Genomic DNA, 19,050 nt, shown 5'->3' on the forward strand with positions numbered 1-19,050 from the left:
ACTCTGCTGGCCATTGTCACCAATGGGAGCATGTAGCTGCCCTCATTGCCTCCACACCTGAACCTCTAAAGGGCCAGTTGGCCAAGATTGCGTCAGAGGGGAGATCTTTGTCCGGATGCATTCTGAAGATGACTTTTGACGTAGCAGACAATGCAGGCCGGCTCATCGCGGAGAGCACAGTCATCAAGAGACACGCTTGGTTAAGGCAGTCGGGGTTCAAACCCAAATCACAAGCCACTCTAATCGACATTCCGGTGGAACCAAATGTCTTGTTTGGGAAAGCGGTGGAAGAGGCACTCAAAACAGCAAAAGACGAATATGAGACCATTAAGTCCCTTGGACAGCTAACCAACAAACCCACAAACCAATGAGGGAATAATACTTTTCATCGCTTTTGCGGCCAAAATTCCCAGAGAGGGCCCAATTACTCCCAAGGGCAGGGTACATCGTGGGGAGGCAACCAACAGGCTACCCAGAATTTCACCAGAGGTTAGAAAAGGGGCCGTGGTAGAGGGAGAGGCAGCCCAGGTAGAGGCGGTACGCCTCCCAACAAACAGTGACACTCCGCTCAGGGTCCCTTCCTATGCATCCCCAGAAGGGGGGGGGGCATTTCCACCTTCACCCAAGCATGGGAAGGGATCACCTCGGACAGATGGGTGCTGTCCACAGTGTCCGCGGGATACTGCATCTAACTGTTGGAGCACCCCCGCGACCATCCTCCAAGACAGAAAATACACTCCTTGGAGCACCAAAGAATCCTCCTCGAGGAGATCGTCATTCTTCTTGCAAAGGATGCGATAGAACTCGTCCCGGGCAACCAGGTAAACAAGAGTATTTATTCAACTTACTTCCTTGTGCCAAAAAAAGATCTAACAGTCCGACCAGTATTAGACTTACGGCCTGCAAAGAGGTATGTCAATTTTGCATGACTGCCCTCCAAGAGGTAATCCCCCTAGTAAGAAAGGGGGATTACATGGCAACATTGGACATGAAAGATGCCTATTTTCATATTTCCATGTTCCCAGCACACAGAAGATTCTTGCGCTTCAAGGTGGACAGTCAGCACTACCAGTTCAAGGTGCTGCCCTTCAGTATAGCCTCGGCTCCAAGGGTTTTCACCAAAGTACTGGCGGTGGTGGCAGCGCACCTACACAGGGAGGCAATCCCAGTGTACCCTTACCTGGACGACAGGCTCATCACGGGGGAGACCCCAGTAATTTGCAGATCCAACATCCAAAGAACGATCGACCTCCTCTTCGAATTGGGCTTCTCAATCAACAAGAAAAAATCAAGCCTGGTGCCAAGCACCTCCAAACAGTTCCTAGGAGCTGTCCTAAACACTCAAGAGGGTTGGCCTTTCCATCAGAGGAAAGAATTCGGAATCTATTACTGCAAATTCCTCAATATCAGTCCGGTCGTCAGATAAGGGTTTGCAAAGCGATGTGTTTGCTTGGCATGATGGCGTCATGTATTTACCTGGTTTGGACATGGGCACTCAGACAGAGCATTTACCTGTCATCTCAACATGTTCCAGGGGATCTCAATTCACTAGTGGACGCTTTGAGCAGAGATCCCTTCCCAGAAGAACACGAATGGTGTCTACACGAAGAAGTGCTAGGAGACCTCTTCTCACAGTGGGGTTTCCCCACTATAGACCTATTCGCCACAAGCGAAAACAGACAATGCCCAGGATTCACATCCAGGTTCCCCGAGCCAGGCTCCAAGAGGAACGCCCTATGGATGAACTGGTCAGGGATGTTTGCCTACGCTTTTCCACCAACCCCTCTAGTGAGGAAGATGGTCAACAAGATGCTCAGGGAATCGATGACGCTCATCCTAGTTGCTTCCATGTGGGCGAGACAACCGTGGTTCCCGCACCTGCGCAGACTGGCAGTGTGCAAACCCATCAAGCTCCCGTGCTGGTACAAGCTACTCTCCCAGCACGGAGGACAAACAGTGCATCCTCAACCCAACTCGATGAACTTGGCAGCATGGCTCCTGAAGTCATAGAGTTTGGCCATCTCAATCTACCACAGAGATGCATGGAAATCCTAAAAGAATACAAGACACTGTTACTTTGATAAGTGGAAAAGATTCGTTATGTGGTGCCAGAATAAACAAATCAACCCAGTTGATTGCACTCCTTCCATATTGTCACCTACATGCTCCACTTACTGGATGCAGGGTTGGTATTTAATTAACTCAAAGTACACCTGGCAGTGCTGTCAGCCTACACCACCTCCCATAACAAGATGTCATGGTAGAAGGTGCCAGTGGTCAAAGCCTTTATGGAAGGGGTGAAGAGACTCCACCCTCCAATTTCTAACCCACCACCAGGGTGGGACCTTAATGTGGTACTTGCTAAACTCATGGGCCCCCCCTTCGAACCCATGCATAAAGCTAGTCTCAAACACCTGACTTATAAAACTGCCTTCTCAGTAGCCATTACATCCATAAGAAGGGTCAGTGAATTTCAGGCTCTGTCAGTGCAGGATCCTTTCTTTACTGTTCATGAGGATAAACTGTTTCTACGAACTCACCCTAGGTTCTCACCTAAGTTCATTTCAAAATTCCATGTTAACCAGTCCATTGAGCTACCGGCCTTCTTCCAAGAACCCAAAAGCTCTGCTGAGGTGAAACTACACAAACTAGATGTGCGAAGAGCGGTCCTCTACTACGTAGACAAGACCAGACCGCTAAGAAAGACAGAGCAACTGTTAGTCTCCGTAGCTATAGGCAGAGAGGGAGATCGCGTCTCTAAAGGTACCATCTCAAAATGGATAGTCAAATGTATCCAGCTGTGTTACTCCCTTTCAGAAAGGACACTGCCTTTTATGCCAAAGGCCCACCCTACAAGAGGTACTGGGGCCACTCTGGCTTTCATTGCAAATGTACCCTTTGCCACCATTTGCAAAGCAGCTACATGGAGCTCTAGTCACACTTTCACTGAGCACTACTGCATTGACACTCATTCCAAGACACATACTAAAGTGGGAAAAGTGGTTCTAAGACATTTGTTCGCTCATGACCCTTCTCACATCTCACCTCCTTCTTCTAACACTGCTCGCTAATCTATGCACAGCATGTGATCTAAGCAGATTCCACAAGCCTCAGAAGGTGTACATTACTCACCGTAATCCTATTTCTGATGCTTGTATCTGCTTAGATTCACATGCGCCCGCCCTTCCTTCCCTCTGAGAGAAGGCGCATTGGTGCTTGTAGTCTTATCTATCTATCTTCTTGGATACTCTGTACTCACGCTACTCCTCATGCTACCTCATGTCAGAAAAAATACAATCTGAGGGGCCTACACGCGTGAGGGATCATGGGTACAGTGGACGTCACACTAGGGATAATATTACTGGCACGCCCTAGGTCGACGCCCATTTTCGAGTTTCGAAAAAGAAACTGTAATACTCTGCAGCTTTCATTAGATGTCAGTCTATGCACAGCATGTGAATCTAAGCAGATACAAGCATCAGAAATACGATTACGGTGAGTAATGTATCATATATATATATATGTATGTATATATATATATATATATATATATATATATATATATATATATATATATATATTAAATGGCCGCGGTAGCGGCCATGTAGTAATGGTTAAGTTGGTGTTTCCATAGGAAGAGCACTTTTTGGGCGGCTTATAACTTTGCTCCCCCTGGACGAATCCTCTCCAAACTTTGCAAATAAAGTATATGGCCCACTCTGAATGAATTTTTTTGCAAAGTTTTATATATATACATATATATATATATAGTGTGTGTGTGTATGTGACCCCACAGCACTTTCCACATGGTCTCTTTTATTCAGGACACTAGGATCAACCAGTGTCAGGGTAAGAAAACCTTACCCTGTGTTAAACATGTCAGGTGAATACAGAGATTTATACAAGACAGCTCCTTTGTCTAAGCACTGTGATAATAGCAGTTATTAACACCCAATTTAAGTATAATCTTATCCATCTCGGAAGGATGAATGCCTTGCCATGGGAGTCGAACTTGCCTAGTGCATGCATTACCCATGTCAGAGGCTAGCACCTAACACATAAGCTATCCACCCAGCGGTGGGTGCTCTTATTAGACTCATTAGATTTAGGATGGATAGGGTATTCTGCATTTCCAAAGGCAATTTCTCTCGCTCCGTACACATGATGTGCTTGCTTGTGCCCACAGGATTTTGCCTGTGCCAACTTCGTCCTCAAGCAAATGGTAGGAATGTCCTCCCAGAAGGTAAAATGACTACACACATATATGGAGTAATTAAGCAGTGGGCCAACTTGATATTTTCTTTTTGGGGGGTAGTTTTTGCACTCAACTCTATTGGGAATCATACGATACAACGAAGGCCTTAAATAGCTCCCCTGGGCTGCTTAAAGTTCATCCCCGCAGTTGGGTGTGAACTGGCAGGTTGGACTGACCGCCATGGTCCATTACTCTTAGCATGTCGTTGGTGTCTCATTCCACATCGGTGATCTCCTGCTCAAGGGCAAAGACCTCTGGGACATAGTTATCCATCCTGTCTTTTTCCTGTTCCTGCAGTTTAAGGGAGATGCCTCTGACCGGACCTCTGTGGATACGCTTCATCAAATGGGTGACATACCCTGACATTTTGTTGGAGAGTTCCTTACTGGGGGTGATGGCGATTTCCTTACACACCCACTTGTTGGCGTGAAAATCATGGCCCAGCCGGGTAAAGACCCGGGCGGCCATTTTCACGGTCTTTGTCGTCATGCATCTCATTTTGGACGAGGCTGATAGAAGGACTGGTAGAATCAGCGGCAGAGCCAGGGTGGGTGGCATGAGGAGCGGCCGCACCCCCTGGCTCCCACATGATGCCCAATGTCTCCCCAGCCTCCCACTGGCGCCCATTATTCCGGCACCAAAAGCTGCCTCTGCCACTAGGTTCTTATAATATCTAATGCCAGAAAATATGCAAAGTAAAAGATTAAAAAAATTATAATCATCACTTTATTTATATATTTAATACATATTGTTGGAATGTTTGTTTCACAGAAGATCTATCATTGATTTGGTTGGAACAATGTGCTTACAATTCTACCCACATGACTCCAGCAGCAGCTTCCTCCATAGTACAGTGCCCCTTGCTAGTAGTACATCACACAGTTGCACATCTGATACAGTGAAGTTGGTGCCATGCTCCAAAATGTTATCTGACGACATTGGTTTTGACGTACAACTTCACCATAAGAGTGCCGTCATCGTGTCATTAACACCTCAGATTCCATGTGCCTCTGCCCTCTTTTGGTATCAGGTAATATTTTCCCCATACATAATGTCCCCATACATAATGTTGTCGGGAAAAGCCATTGGCAACATTATATATGGTGATATATATATATGGTGATATTTTGTATGTGGATGGGTTGCGGGGATGTCCCATGCTCCCCCTGTAAAAAATAGATACATTTGAGTGTTGGGGTGTCCCCCGCATGTTCAATGTAATAATGTCTCTACAAAAACAGCAACTTTTTTGTCAGGGGTCATTTTTCCGGGGACATTATTACATGGAACCCCTCTTTTGTGTGTTTTGTAGCTGTAAGTCTGTTAGAGTACGGAATTCTGACTGATACCCCATAGTACTCACCACTGAGTTCTCAGTTAATCTGCTTCATAGAAGAATGCCATATTCGCACCCGTGGAAGGGCGCTCACCAATCATGTGCCTAAAAACACGGAAGAGAACACACAGTGTGCTGCCAGCATTTTCCACCCGCCCAAGGCATCTTGATTGTGGGTTGGCAACATGGAGCCTCTACCTGTTGCCTACCCACCCCCCATCACTTCACCCTGAACCCCCCTCCAAGTCTTGAACTCAATGCGACAACGCACCGGTTGCCAATGCAGTTGACAAAGAAGATCGGCGGAGTGGGATATCCGGCCAACTCCTAACGCCAAACGGGCAGCCGCATTCTGCAATAGCTGCAGTCTGAGGATCAGAAAGGCCGGTTTTCCCAGGTAGATGCCGCTACAATAGACAATAGCTCCTAGTATTGAGGCGGCAATTACCTTAGCACGAGACTCCAGAGGGAGAAAAGGCAGAGTCTTCCTCAAGATTTTTTGTTTGACAAACCCAGAATTGCAGACAGATGCAATTTGTAATTCCAGAGAGCCAGAGGCCTGGACTTTAATGCCCAAGCTTTTCACTGAGTAAACAGGAAGAGGACGAGGCCCCAGTGACACTGGGCAGAAATTGTCAGTCCATGATGCCTGGGCTTCTGTGTCGTCCGTCACCATGACCTCTGTTTTTACACCATTCAATTTCAGGCAGTTTTTTTTCCATCCAGTGCCCCACTGCTATCAAGCTCTTCACTAGAAATAGTAAAGTGCCGAAGTCCCTTTTCTTTTTACTATAGCGGCAGCCATTTAGTCAATCTGTTCAAACTATTTTTCACCCTAGAGCAATCACTTTGCCAGCCCTCACCGAGGCACTCCTGCACATGATATTCACCATGTCCCAGGGCCATACATACCTCCTATTTCTAAATCCTCATCTACATTTCCCATTGTTTTCATGATTTCTTTGCTTGGTTCTTCGGCCAGTTATTGTTTTATAATCTGTGTATTCGTACAGCAGCATCAGAAATGCCATCATAGAGTGGGGTGAGTTGCATCGTGTTGAGAGTTGGGGTGATTGAGACCTTTAGGGGAGAAAACTGATCCACTCTGGGTGTGAGTTGATTGGGACCTTTAGAGGAGATCACTGATCAACTCTGGGTGTGAGTTGATTGGGACCTTTAGAGGAGCACTAGGATCCACCCCAGGTGTGAATTGAGTGGGACCTTTAGAGGAGAGCACTGCTCCAATCTGGGTGTGAGTTGATTGGAACCTTTAGAGAAGAGCGCTGATCCACCCTGGGTAAGTTCATTGTGACCTTAAGAGGAAATCGCTGATCCACCCTCAGTGTAAGTTGATTGGATCCTTTAGAGGAAATCACTGATCCACCCTCGGTATAAGTTGATTGGATCCTTTAGAGGAAATCGCTGATCCACCCTCGGTGTAAGTTGATTGGATCCTTTAGAGGAAATCGCTGATCCACCCTCGGTGTAAGTTGATTGGGTACTTTAGAGGAGAGTGCTGACCCACTCTGGTTGTGACTTCATTGAGACCCTTATTGGAGCATGCTGATCCACCCTAGGCATGAGTGGATTTACCTTTAGAAGAGAGCGCTGATCCACCCTGGGTGAGAGTTGATTGGGACCGTTAGAGGGGAGCGCTGATCCACCCTGGGTGTGAGTTCATTTGGACCTTTAGAAGAGAGCGCTGGTCCACCCTCAGTGTGAGGTGATTGGGACCTTTAGAGGGAATGCTGATCCACCCTGGCTGTGACTTCATTGAGACCTTTAGAGGGGAGTGTCGATCCACTCGGGCATCAGTTGATTGGACCTTTAGAGGAGAGTGACTTGCAGTGACTTGGCCCAAGGGTAGAGTCCCTAGGCCACACCTGCTCAGTGGCCCTAGCAATCTAAATCTATGAAACTGTCAGCACTAGGTGGGCCCTTGCGGGGACTTGACCCAAGGGTAGTGTCCCTAGGCCACATATACTCAGTGACCCTAACATTCTAAGGGCCTCATTACACGTATGGCGGTGAACCATGGCGCTATTAGCGCCATGATTCATGCCAGTAAAATACCGGCACCGCCTTGGTGGGAAGGGGAATTCCAAGGTTTGCGGGGTGGTAATTCCCCCTTCCACCATTGCCCTTCCCCATTCCCATTTTTGCCCCATAGGGATCTATGGGAATGGGGAAGGCGCTAATTACGGTACCGCAAATTGCGGTACCGTAATTAGCTCCCTGGTCCCTTTGCGGGTTGGTTTTTAACGTCTGCAAAAAGCAGGCGTTAAATTCCCCAACCCGCAAAGGGACCTTGTAGTAAGGCGGTAAGGATTTACCGGTACCGGTAAAATACCGGTACCGGTAAACCCTTACCGCCATCCGTGTAATTAGGCCCATAATCTATGAAGCCATCAGCACTAGCTGGGCCCTTGCGGGGACCCACACCCAAGGATAGAGTCTCTAGGCCACACCTACTCAATGGCCCCAGCATTCTAAATCTATGAAGCCATCAGCACTAGCTCAGTCCTTGCAGGGGCCTGGCCCCAAGGGCAGTGTCCCTAAGCCACACCCTATTAGTGGCCCAAGCACTCTAAATCTATGAAGCCGTCAGCACTAGCTGGGCCCTTGTGGGGGCCTGGGCCCAAGGGTAGCATCCCTAGGTCACACCTACTCAGGGGCCCTATCATTCTAAATCTATGAAGCCATCAGCACTAGCTGGGCCCTTGTGTGTACCAGGCCCACAAGGTAGTGTCCCTAGGCCACACCCTCTTAGTGACCCAAGCACTCTAAATCTATTAAGGAGTCAGCACTAGCTGGGCCCTTGCAGGGACCCGGGCCCAAGGGTAGCATCTCTAGGCCACACCTACTCAGTGGCCCTCACACTCTAAATCTATGAACCTGTCAGCATTAGCTGGGCCCTTGCTGGAACCCGGCCACAAGGGTAGCGTCCCTAGGCCCCACATACTCAGTGGCCCTCACACTCTAAATCTATGAAGCCGTCATCACTAGCTGGGCACTTGTGGGTACCCGGCCACAAGGTAGTGTCCCTAAGCCACACCCTCTTAGTGACCCAAGCACTCTAAATCTATGACGCCATCAGCACTAGCTGTACTCTTGGGGGTACCCAGGCCCAAGGGTGGTGTGCCTAGGCCTCACCCTCTTAGTGACCCAGGCACCTTAACGCCAGCCAGCCCTGGTTGAGCCATACACTTAACCCAGTCCCCATAGTGTCTCTAGCTACTCTGCCACCCGCCTCCGACCCTGGCACTATAGATCCATAAAACGTCACTTCTCATTGGGCCCTTGACAGAAAATGTGCTAAAGGATAGCCTCGCTACATACACCCCATCTTCTTGTTGACCTTAGCACTCTACATATTGAAGGCTTCCCAGTAGACTTGATTGTAGGTCCCTGATCCATAATATAAAATATGCTGGTGTAGGTATGCTATGTATTCAGATGTCCTGCCTCTTAGGCTTGCTTTATGGCTGAACATTTGCCACTGGCATATAACACACCAAAGATCAATTTAAATTTACCCAAGGGTACCTTTAAAATGCCACTCGGGACCGCGCCTTCTTTCGGACCATTATTGTCGCACTCATTCCGCTAAAAGCTTTCCCACTTCATCTCCAAGAGACCAAGTGGAAATAGATTTTGCTGGTAATGCACTCGCATCTTTCTGCTTTTAGCTGTTTATTTACAGGGTCCCTTGAGCATAAATTCATCAAAGAGAATGCAGCCTAGGCGACTGGTCTACACTGCACAGAGAGCTACTTATTATGCATAGGCCTTCGATCAGGCTGCAATGAAAAGCGGAAAGCAGAACCTTGCTGCCTGATTAAGAGGATGTGTGAATAACATCATCAGATATCTGCGAATAACTGGGTTGCGCTACGTGCCACGCTGTGGTTTGTGCGGCGTATCTCAACACAGGTTTTATATCCTTTAATACTGGAAACATTGGGCATCACTGGCAACATATTAAGATCACCCCCCCCCCATAAGGGGCATTCATCCAGAACCTAACATTGGCATGTTATGTTATGTTATCTTATATTATGTTATGTTATGTTATGCTATTGGGATTTATACTGTTCATCACTTCCATCTACATAGTCTTCAGGCACTCTGGAGGATCGCCCACTGAGGGCTGGGTGAGCAAAAAGGTGGCACTTCCCCAACTTGTTTATTCCAAAAAGGAACCTGCGCTCAACCATCTAAGGCTGGAATTTGGTATCGCCTTTATTGCAGATCGATCAATGAAAGTCCAGATCAGTGCTGTTACCATCAGGGTTTTTTGGATCCTAAAGACTTTGAAAATGTTCGCCCCCTTCTTCTGTTTCCCAGACCAACCTCAAGCCCCTTTGCCGTTGCTCCTCTTTAGCTTGGACACCATAAAAGTGCGTATGTAGGTTTTCCAAAGGTTTTGACTCCATGGCTATTGAGACTCTAAAGAAGCCGCCCAGTTGCTTACCACGGGTACAGAGCAACACAGGTTTGAATCCTGGGTCTGCACTTAGAAACCTCTTCGGTATTAAGCGCGTTATTTATAACCAATTCTATAAAGACCAGGACTTGTATATTTGAGTGCATTGCTCCCATCCTGCATTCCTTTCGTTGGCTTTCGGTGGACCTTCAAATCAAGTCTGAGCCATTACATATGGTTCCTAGGGCTCAGGTGTGTACATCTGTTTATGTTGGATTCAGTAAACATGAGCCGAAACTCTGCTTGAGATGTAAACCCTCACTACTTAGGTCAGTTCCTTCTACATCTGTTTATATGGGATTCTGTAAACATGAGTCGAAACTCTGAAGGAAGACTGGGTTTGCTCTCACACTGCGCACACAAAATCAAAATAGAAGCATGATTTGCTGATTATATTAAGTGATTTTAATCAACAAGGTTGCAGCCTGACACGTGTTTCGAGCTTCATGCTCTTATACTGAGGCTGTTTTCAAAGTGTAGGTGAAAATAAATATTGCACATTTTCAAAAACAATAGTAAAAATCAAACACAAGCACCCAGAGCCAAAACACATGGAGCAAATAGGGTGTGCCGACCACAAGTAAAATAAAATAAGAGACCGAAACAACCACAATGCCGTAGTAATTGAATAGAAAGTTAACAGATAGTACATTTGGATTAAACATGAGGTAAAAAACATATTACCAATGAAGTGCGGCATTGTTTGTCAAAGGATATCAGGTTGATGAAGAGAAATAAGAAAATAATAAAGAACATTAATTGAGGAAAAAGGGTTGCAATGGTGATCTGCCAAAAAGCACATTGGTAAAACCCAAATTATATAGGGGTACCTTAATCTTGGTTAATCTGCAAATCACGTGCTAATGGAAAAAATTACGCAGTGAATTAAATTGAATTAAAGATGAGTCAAAGGATAACGTAATTTAAAAGTCAATAAAAATGGGCTTACCAGGTATTGAACCTTAAACAGATTTAAATAGTATTACGTGGGCTCCCTATAAGGCAAGAAGAATATATGAAAAGGTATTTTATTTTGACGAAAAGTTGAACTAATTTTAACAAACGCCAAATTGGCAGACATAACGAGCAAAAGTAACAAATAATTAAATTTGAAAAAATATATAATGGCAACGTTCCAATAACTTGCAGTTGCACGGAGAACGTTTTTGGTCAATCAGAGCAATGCTGAAATGTATCCAAAGTCCAAGTGGTAAACAAACCATAAAGAGAAAAAGAGCAAGGGAGAAGCATCAATTAGCCAGCTAGGCAGTCGTCTAGACTAACACAGAATTGATTAGGGTCCCCGTGTAGGTTAGGGTTCATCTACAAACTAACTAAGCGATAACTTACCAGCGCGTCCGCTGCTAAATGAAATGAATGGAGCCGCTCGCGTGAGGTTCTGTGTCCATACTTGAATGGAACAGAAAGGGGCGGCAACAGCAAAAAAGGACAAATGCCAACACAAACAGTGCGGTAGAAGGGCCGCCATATTGAACTAGTGTTGTGCTCTGCAATTGTGCAGAAACGAAACAGTGTGGAATGAAATATATGAGAGAGTGGCAATAGTCATTAATAATCTTTAGAAGTATAATCAACCAGCCATTGGGGGATCCCATTTGGATAGATGGGTTGTTGGAAGTAACGTGTGCGTGTGGGAATTGTAGATTGTGGGCTGAATGTGACAAGGCCCATGAGATGCACATATTGCAGTAGGAACTGGGACATACGGAACAGGGGACCATTCATGTTATAAACCTTTTGATTTTTTTTTTAATACAAGTGACGAGTTCCAGAGACAACATGCAAGTGGGGGAGCCAATTAGGGAATCATATTGTATCAAAACCGATTACGTAACCGGATCAAAAATGAAAGTTAAAAAAGCCTATGCTCACACATGTATTGATTGACAGATCACCATTGTTACAAGTATATAATGATTCGATCCCTTAATTAATGACACTTGACAAATCACATACAGTAGGGTTCTAAGGTATATGGGATCACAGAAACACGGATAGTTCATGGTCTGTGTTGAGGCCAAAATCAACAGTACGGTATTGGCAAATTAGGCGGGCTTCTAATTGCCAGAGTTTTAATACCAGGTTACCTCCACGTTGTGGGAGTGTAACCTTCATGATCCCAGCGAATTGGATCATTGATTTGTTGTCCATTTGATGAACACGTTGGCAATGCATGGCTAGCGGGTATTTGGAGTCAGATTATGCAATTGAATAGAGATGTTCCCTAATACGGATTTTCAATGGACGAATCGTACTGCCAATGTAATAAAGGCCACAAACACATTTGATACAATAAATACAAAATTTTGAATTACAATTAATGAAAGAATTGATCTTGTGTGTGCCTAAGTGACCAAAGTCAATGGTCGTGGTCTCAAGTGCATGTGAGCACACAGAACAGCCCCCACATTTATGGAAACCTGGGCGTGAGGGTTGGTGTAACCACGTTATATGTTGTTGGTGTTGTGGTGATGTTGGCATGAATGAGGAGGAAAGAATATTCTTAAGATTGCTTGCTTTGGTATAGATGAAGCTTGGTGTGCTCTCAACCAAAGGAATAATGTCCCGGTTGAGTTGTAAAATGTGCCAGTGTCTTTTGATTATATAGTAGAGTACTGAACTATCCGAATTGAATCTAGTGATGAATTTCAGTTTCTGGGAGTGGGTAGTCTCATTCCGTAGATCGCACCTCTTCATGACTCGTACTTCTTGCTCAGCTTCAGCTACTGATCGATAATCATAACCTCTGGAAAGAAACCTCTGTCGTATTAGTGAGCATTCTTCATTGAAATCAGTGTTCAACAGACAATTACGTCTAGCCCTGATAAATTCCCCTTTCGGAATATTGGAAATAACAGTTTTCCTGTGACAACTACTGGCATGCAAAACTGCGTTAACCGATGTAGATTTTCTGAAGGTTTTGGTCACAAACTGATTGTCCGAAATGCTAATTGTAAGGTCCAAAAAATTAATACTCATAAAGCTGTATGTATGTGTAAAATGGATGCCCCAATTGTTTGAATTAAGATAGGTGACAAATTCATTTAGGCATTCAATGGAACCCTGCCACACCAAAAGCACATCATCAATATATCTCTTCCACATATAAATATGGGGTTTGAAAGATTGGTTTGACAAAGCAATTTGTTGTTCATAATTATGCATAAAGATATTTGCAAGGGCAGGAGCATAGCTTGCCCCCATAGCAAATCCAATACATTGTCTGTAATAGGTGTTGGTAAACAGAAACACATTATTAGAAAGAGCAACTGTTAGTAATTCTTTAATCATTTCTATGAACAAGGCTGAGTGTGCTCTGAAAATGTAGTCAATACTGCTGATTGCTTGTTGATGGTTAATAGAGGTGTAAAGGGCTTTAACATCAAGTGTAACCAAGATCAACATAGGTAACTGATCAAGCATCTGAAGAATATGCATAGTATCCTGGATGAAAGTTGGTATAGTGTTCACCAGTGATGAAATACACTCATTGATATAGAGAGAGATGGGCTCCAAAATACCACCACCGCTACTTAGGATTGGTCTCCCTTCTGGTATTTTGGTAAACGGTTTATGATTTTTGGGCAGAAAATACGCCATTGGCATAGTCGGCCCTTCTACAATTAAAAATTGTTTTTCCACATCAGTTAGTAGTCCTGCTGTATACCATTTGTCTACTACTGATTTGATAGTTGATCGAAGAGTGGCCGTGGGGTTACCGGGTAAGATTTCATAGCAACCCGGGGAGTTTAAATGAGTGAGACCCATTGTAATGTAATCAGCTTTATCCATGATAACAATGTTGCCTCCCTTGTCCGCTTCCTTAATGATAATGGTGTCAATAGTAGCCAATTTGTGTAAAGCTAATTGTTCTGAGCGTGAGAGGTTAAATTTGTTGCTTTTACGTTTGACTGAATCTTGGAGTTTGTGAATGTCATTGATTACCACTTGGTGAAACGTATCAATTAAATTATCCTCAGGAAATACAGGAGTAAATTTAGATTTGCATGAGAGTTCTTTAATTTTCAGACTCTGTTGTTGGATATTCAAGTCATGCAGAAGGTCCATGACATTTTTGTTACAATCAAATTCACAATCGTCAATAGACATCAGTACAATGAGTCGAAACTCCCCTTGAGATGTACACCCTCACTACTCAGGTCAATTCTTCCTACATCTTTTTATATGGGATTCAGTAAACATGAGCCGAAACTCCCCTTGATCTGTAAACCCTCACTACTCAGGTCAGTTCTTTCTACATCTGTTTATGTGGGATTTAGTAAACATGAGCCGAAACTCCCCTTGAGATGTAAACCCTCACTACTCAGGTCAGTTCCATCTACGGGGCAGTATCGCACCAAAGATCACTGATTCTCCATGATGGTGAAACTTTGTGGAGCCCCTGCCAATCACCTTGAGGCAGATAGGGAACCACTAATCCTTATGGGGTGGGCTGAAAAATCATATTTTTTCAGAAGCTCGTTGAGATCCACTTTGGTCGCTAATAATCATCATGCACCATTTAAGAGACCGTGCTTTACCATCCAAGGTCAAACTATATTAAATGCCCTGTGAGCTGTGCTCAGGGTGTGTTGAATCCAGTGCTAGACTGGCCTATAGGGAACTCGATTTCCTGGTAGGCCTCTGCACCCTGGACCTCTTTTATGTGGTATCTCCAAATTCTCCCATAGGAAAAGGGTTGGACTGGGTGAAATGTGTAATATGGGGCCACGTTGAAAATTATTTCCAGGGCCTCTTTTGGTTACTAGTACACCCTTGGCTGAATGCTTACATCAAACATAGAGGACAGAAGACAATTTGAATTATTTGTGAGGAATTGCAGGAGGCAATAACGGGATAAAATTAAAAGATACACTTCGCCAAAGGCAGGGTGTAGGTGCGAGACCCCGATCTGAAGGTGGAACAGGGACAGTGGAGGAGTAGTTATGTTGTGGAAGGGTAGAAATCGGGACTCTAAGAGTAGGAGGTTATAAGGCTCTCTTAAACTAGCACTGGTGACGGCCATGTCTTAAAGTCAAGGAAAAGCTCCTATTCGATCTGCAGCTTCTGGCAGAGACCGAGCGGCACCCACAGGAACTACAAGGAAAACCAAAGGTAGACATATATCTTCATCCATAAAACAACTACAGGTACCAACGCAGAAGCAGTACCTCAGAGAATGTGCACCCTAAACCCTTAATACATCTTTACAAATCAACCCTTTAACTACTGGAACGTTTGAGAAAATACTCTTATGGCACAATTTGTTTTTGTTTGGCCAATGAGAAAAGCTTTTTGGGTTAAATATCACCAGTTTTGACCCAATATTGCGCTTGGCCACTTTGAGAACCCGGCTGGTTACATGACAGTACCTATGGAAGTAAAGGCAGCAGGTATTAAATGGAGACAGGTAAAGGAATCATGGCACAACTCAGGGGTATGCAACCTGCTGTGCTCCAGAATTCCTGGACTACAACTCCCATGATGTTTAAACATTGACAAGGCTGGTTAGGGCTGAAGGAAGCTACAGTTCAAAACATACAGAGAGCCAAAGATTGCAGACTCCTGGCATAGCTGTTGTGAAAGGTACATGAACCTGGGATCGTCCATGTGTTATTGCCTTTTGTACACAGTGGAATTCGGCAAAGACCATGGGGCCTCATTCCGAGTTTGGAGGTAGTCATGGCGCTATTAGCTATTAGCGCCATGACTACCTCCAATAACGGTACCGAGTCCGCCCTGGTACAATGGGCACTTACCGGTCTAGTCTGACCTTTGCAGGACTGGTAAGTCCCCATTGTAAAAGCCATTCCCCATTCCCATTTGAGCCCCCATAGGGCTCAATGGTAGGGGGGAAGGCGTAAATAACGGTACCGCAAATTGCGGTACCGTTATTGGCTCGGATTTCCCTTAACGGGTCCCGTCCATAAACGCCTGGTAAAACCAGGCGTTAAGGAAGGGACCTGCTAAGGGAACTCGGAATAGGGTGCAAAGGGATTACCGGCAGGTGTCCTTACCGGTGCCGGTGATCCCTTTGCGCCAACCTCGGAATGAGGCCCCATAGCAAACATAGCAGTCACCATTGCTCTTTTGTATTAATCAGATGCTTTTCCTAGACTAGGCTTGCCGCCATCCATCTTATTCAGAACAGGGCTCTTAATACGTAGTAATCAACATATTACTTTGTAATACCCCCTACCAAATGTTGTAAGGATATTGCAAGTCACCGAGGAGTTTCGTGACCAAATGGAGGAAAGAGGCCTAAGGCTAAATTGCTTTATAAGGTCACGGTACTCCAAGGTGACTTACAATATCCTCTTTATGTATGGAAGTGGGTATATTATTCCTTATAATACATGGCCACACACTGTCATTCTCTTTAATACCTTGTCTCTTGTATAATATAATGTAAGAGATATTCCTTTGGCTGACCAATGTCATTAATATAGAATGTGCATTTAAACAAGCAAAAACTCTGCTCCTGAAGTGTTGCAGAAAAATGGTTCAAGCCATTTAATAAAATGTATTGATAAAATGCTTTCATTTTGTGCATTAAAATAATAACATGCAGATTCTTTCTCACATGTTTTAAACTTCTGCAGTGCACACATTAAACATTCTACCATAAACAGTTCCTTGTCAACTAATGGCTGTAAAGTGACAGAAAACATTTCTGCAAGTAAGGAATTAGAAAAGCTTGGAACGGATTTAAGTGCTGCAGTGGCAGCTGGAAGTGTCTCTGCTGGCTCAAGCAAGAGGCATGGCGACATCACAACTGAAGCGTAACGACTGATTACAGAGGAATTGTGATGTCATTTTATTGGTACAGGTGTCTTGTGATGTCACAACTAGCCTGTAATAAGAACATTATTTCCAGGCTTTTATAGAGACGTTATAGACTGCCATATAATATATTATCATACAATTAGTATAGAGCTACTGCTCTGTATTACACAAGTTTATTTTTATTTGATTAACCTGGTAATTTGCAAAGTGGCAACCTGCACTACAATGCACTTAATGGCTGAAATGATCAAGCTGCCAATATTTATTGCAAAAAGTGAAATAGCAATGTTGCAAATTCCCACTTGATACAATGTACACCGCAGATATGTATGTGCCTTTTCTATGATGCTTCAACAGGTTGTTTCTCGCTCTACAGGTTTTTGCTGCTAAAGTGCTTAACCACGTTCTTCCAAACTTCTCCCTGGGATCAATTGACCCGAATGTGGTTTCTCGGAATAAGAAGGAGGTAAGAGCTGCTATAAGTATTACTCCCTATGATACCTGCCAAGGGGCAGTACACATGGTTATTTATTGTTTATTTATTCATTGTTTGCTTGTTAGGTACTTATACAGGATATACATTCTGTTTCAAAGCACCCACAGGGCAGCAGGGAGGGAACATGGGATAGCAGTACAATTAAATACAAACAAACAAACAGAAATACAGAGGGCTAAGGAGCGGCCGAACCTACTATGCCTTGTGAGTATTCACAACATGCAGGAAGGAAGAGGGCAGTGGGGTAGGTGCTGTGGTGACCATGCTCGAGGGTGAGCTGCAGATGAAGTACAAGGTATTGTAACTGCTATGCGGCCAGAAGCCGCATTGGGTGGAAAGTGCGAATCTCCAGCGCGGTGGATCTGCTGAAGCAAGTGCTGAAGTAAGTCAAATGCTGGGGAGATTGGGTGTGAATGGTCAGAGGCCCAGAGGATGCATAAGGGTCCAAGACATCAGTCACAGCAACTGTGGGAGAGCCTTGACGTGTTTGCGGAACTTCTGCAGGTCCTGCTCAAGACGCAGCAGGGGGGTTTGGGAGGCTGTTCCAGAGGAGGGATCCAGTCGAGGAAAGCGAGCGGCCTCCTGCTCTCTGTTTAGTGAAATGCTTTACACACAGAGAGTTTGTGCCAGAGGAGCGAAGAGGTCTAGAAGGGGAATATTTGGTACCGAACAATCAGTAGTGCCTTCTTCTAGTGATCAGATGGTACATTGTGGCATATTCAGGGTAAGGATGTGGGGGCTGGCAGGTGCGGCGGCAGGGATTCAGGGGCTTAGGATGTCTTGGGGGCTGCCCAGACAAATCTTTTTTCTTTTGCATTGTTTCCATTTTATACTTTTAGGGGAAAATCAAACATTAGAAAGAGTTATGTATTTGACTCAATAGTAAGTTAACCGATTAATTATTTGTACTATATCTAACCATACATGTCCCCACAGAACACCACGCATTTCCGGACGCATTTCCGGACATTCTTATGTGTTTTACTCCAAACTACTAAAGTGCATGAAAATATGAATTTACTATAGCATACTAAACTGTTATCAAATCATTCAAACAATTGAGGAATCAGACACATATCAGTTTGCACGAATGCATGGGCAGCTTGAATTTATTCAATAACTAGACCCACGTCGGTCAATGAAATTATCATTTCTTTTCATGTAAAATATCTGCTTATATATATGTTTTCTCTCTTTTTGGGGTCTAGTTTAATTACATATTATGTCCAATGTGCAATATATTTTGTTGTCTTTAAATATTATACAAAATAATGATCCTTAATGAGGGGGGAAACTTTTCTGTGGTTGTCTGCATCCTTGAGGGCTGATTGTCTTGGGTTGATAAAGCTATGCATAAAATAGTGCTGTTCTGTCCTGTAATACAAAGACAATCTTCGAACGGATTAAGAAGCAGGCTTTTCGGCTGATTTGAATACCCAAAATGCATTGCAGGAGGACTCAGAATGGAAGGTGGGCTTCCAGGCATGACTGCTGGGTGTCGATGAGGGGCATGTGGCTTGTTAGCTGAATTGTCATTTTCTACTCTCATATGTCAAGTTAAGGGGTTTGTTATGCATTTATAAACTCACCATAACATTGATGGTGTATACATTTTATGGCTCATTTGTTGAAAATCAGTTAGGTGTGAGACACATGTTGAAGAGAGAGAA

At 44.4% G+C, this 19,050-nt stretch overlaps 1 protein-coding gene and 1 pseudogene across 1 annotated transcript in view; one reads left to right on the forward strand and one right to left on the reverse strand.

The window, feature by feature from the left end:
• MGLL (monoglyceride lipase) overlaps nt 1-19,050 on the forward strand; it is a 594,181-nt gene that overhangs the window by 437,701 nt on the left and 137,430 nt on the right. Inside the window, exon 6 of the mRNA XM_069643369.1 lies at nt 17,261-17,350. Within this exon, the coding sequence (XP_069499470.1) occupies nt 17,261-17,350 (90 nt within the window). The remainder of the gene's footprint in view (nt 1-17,260; nt 17,351-19,050) is intronic.
• Nucleotides 4,362-4,753, reverse strand: LOC138565842 (small ribosomal subunit protein eS17-like; annotated as a pseudogene).

This window comes from Ambystoma mexicanum, chromosome 2p (assembly GCF_040938575.1).
Source record: "Ambystoma mexicanum isolate Mex_15411 chromosome 2p, UKY_AmexF1_1, whole genome shotgun sequence".
Taxonomy (NCBI): domain Eukaryota; kingdom Metazoa; phylum Chordata; class Amphibia; order Caudata; family Ambystomatidae; genus Ambystoma; species Ambystoma mexicanum.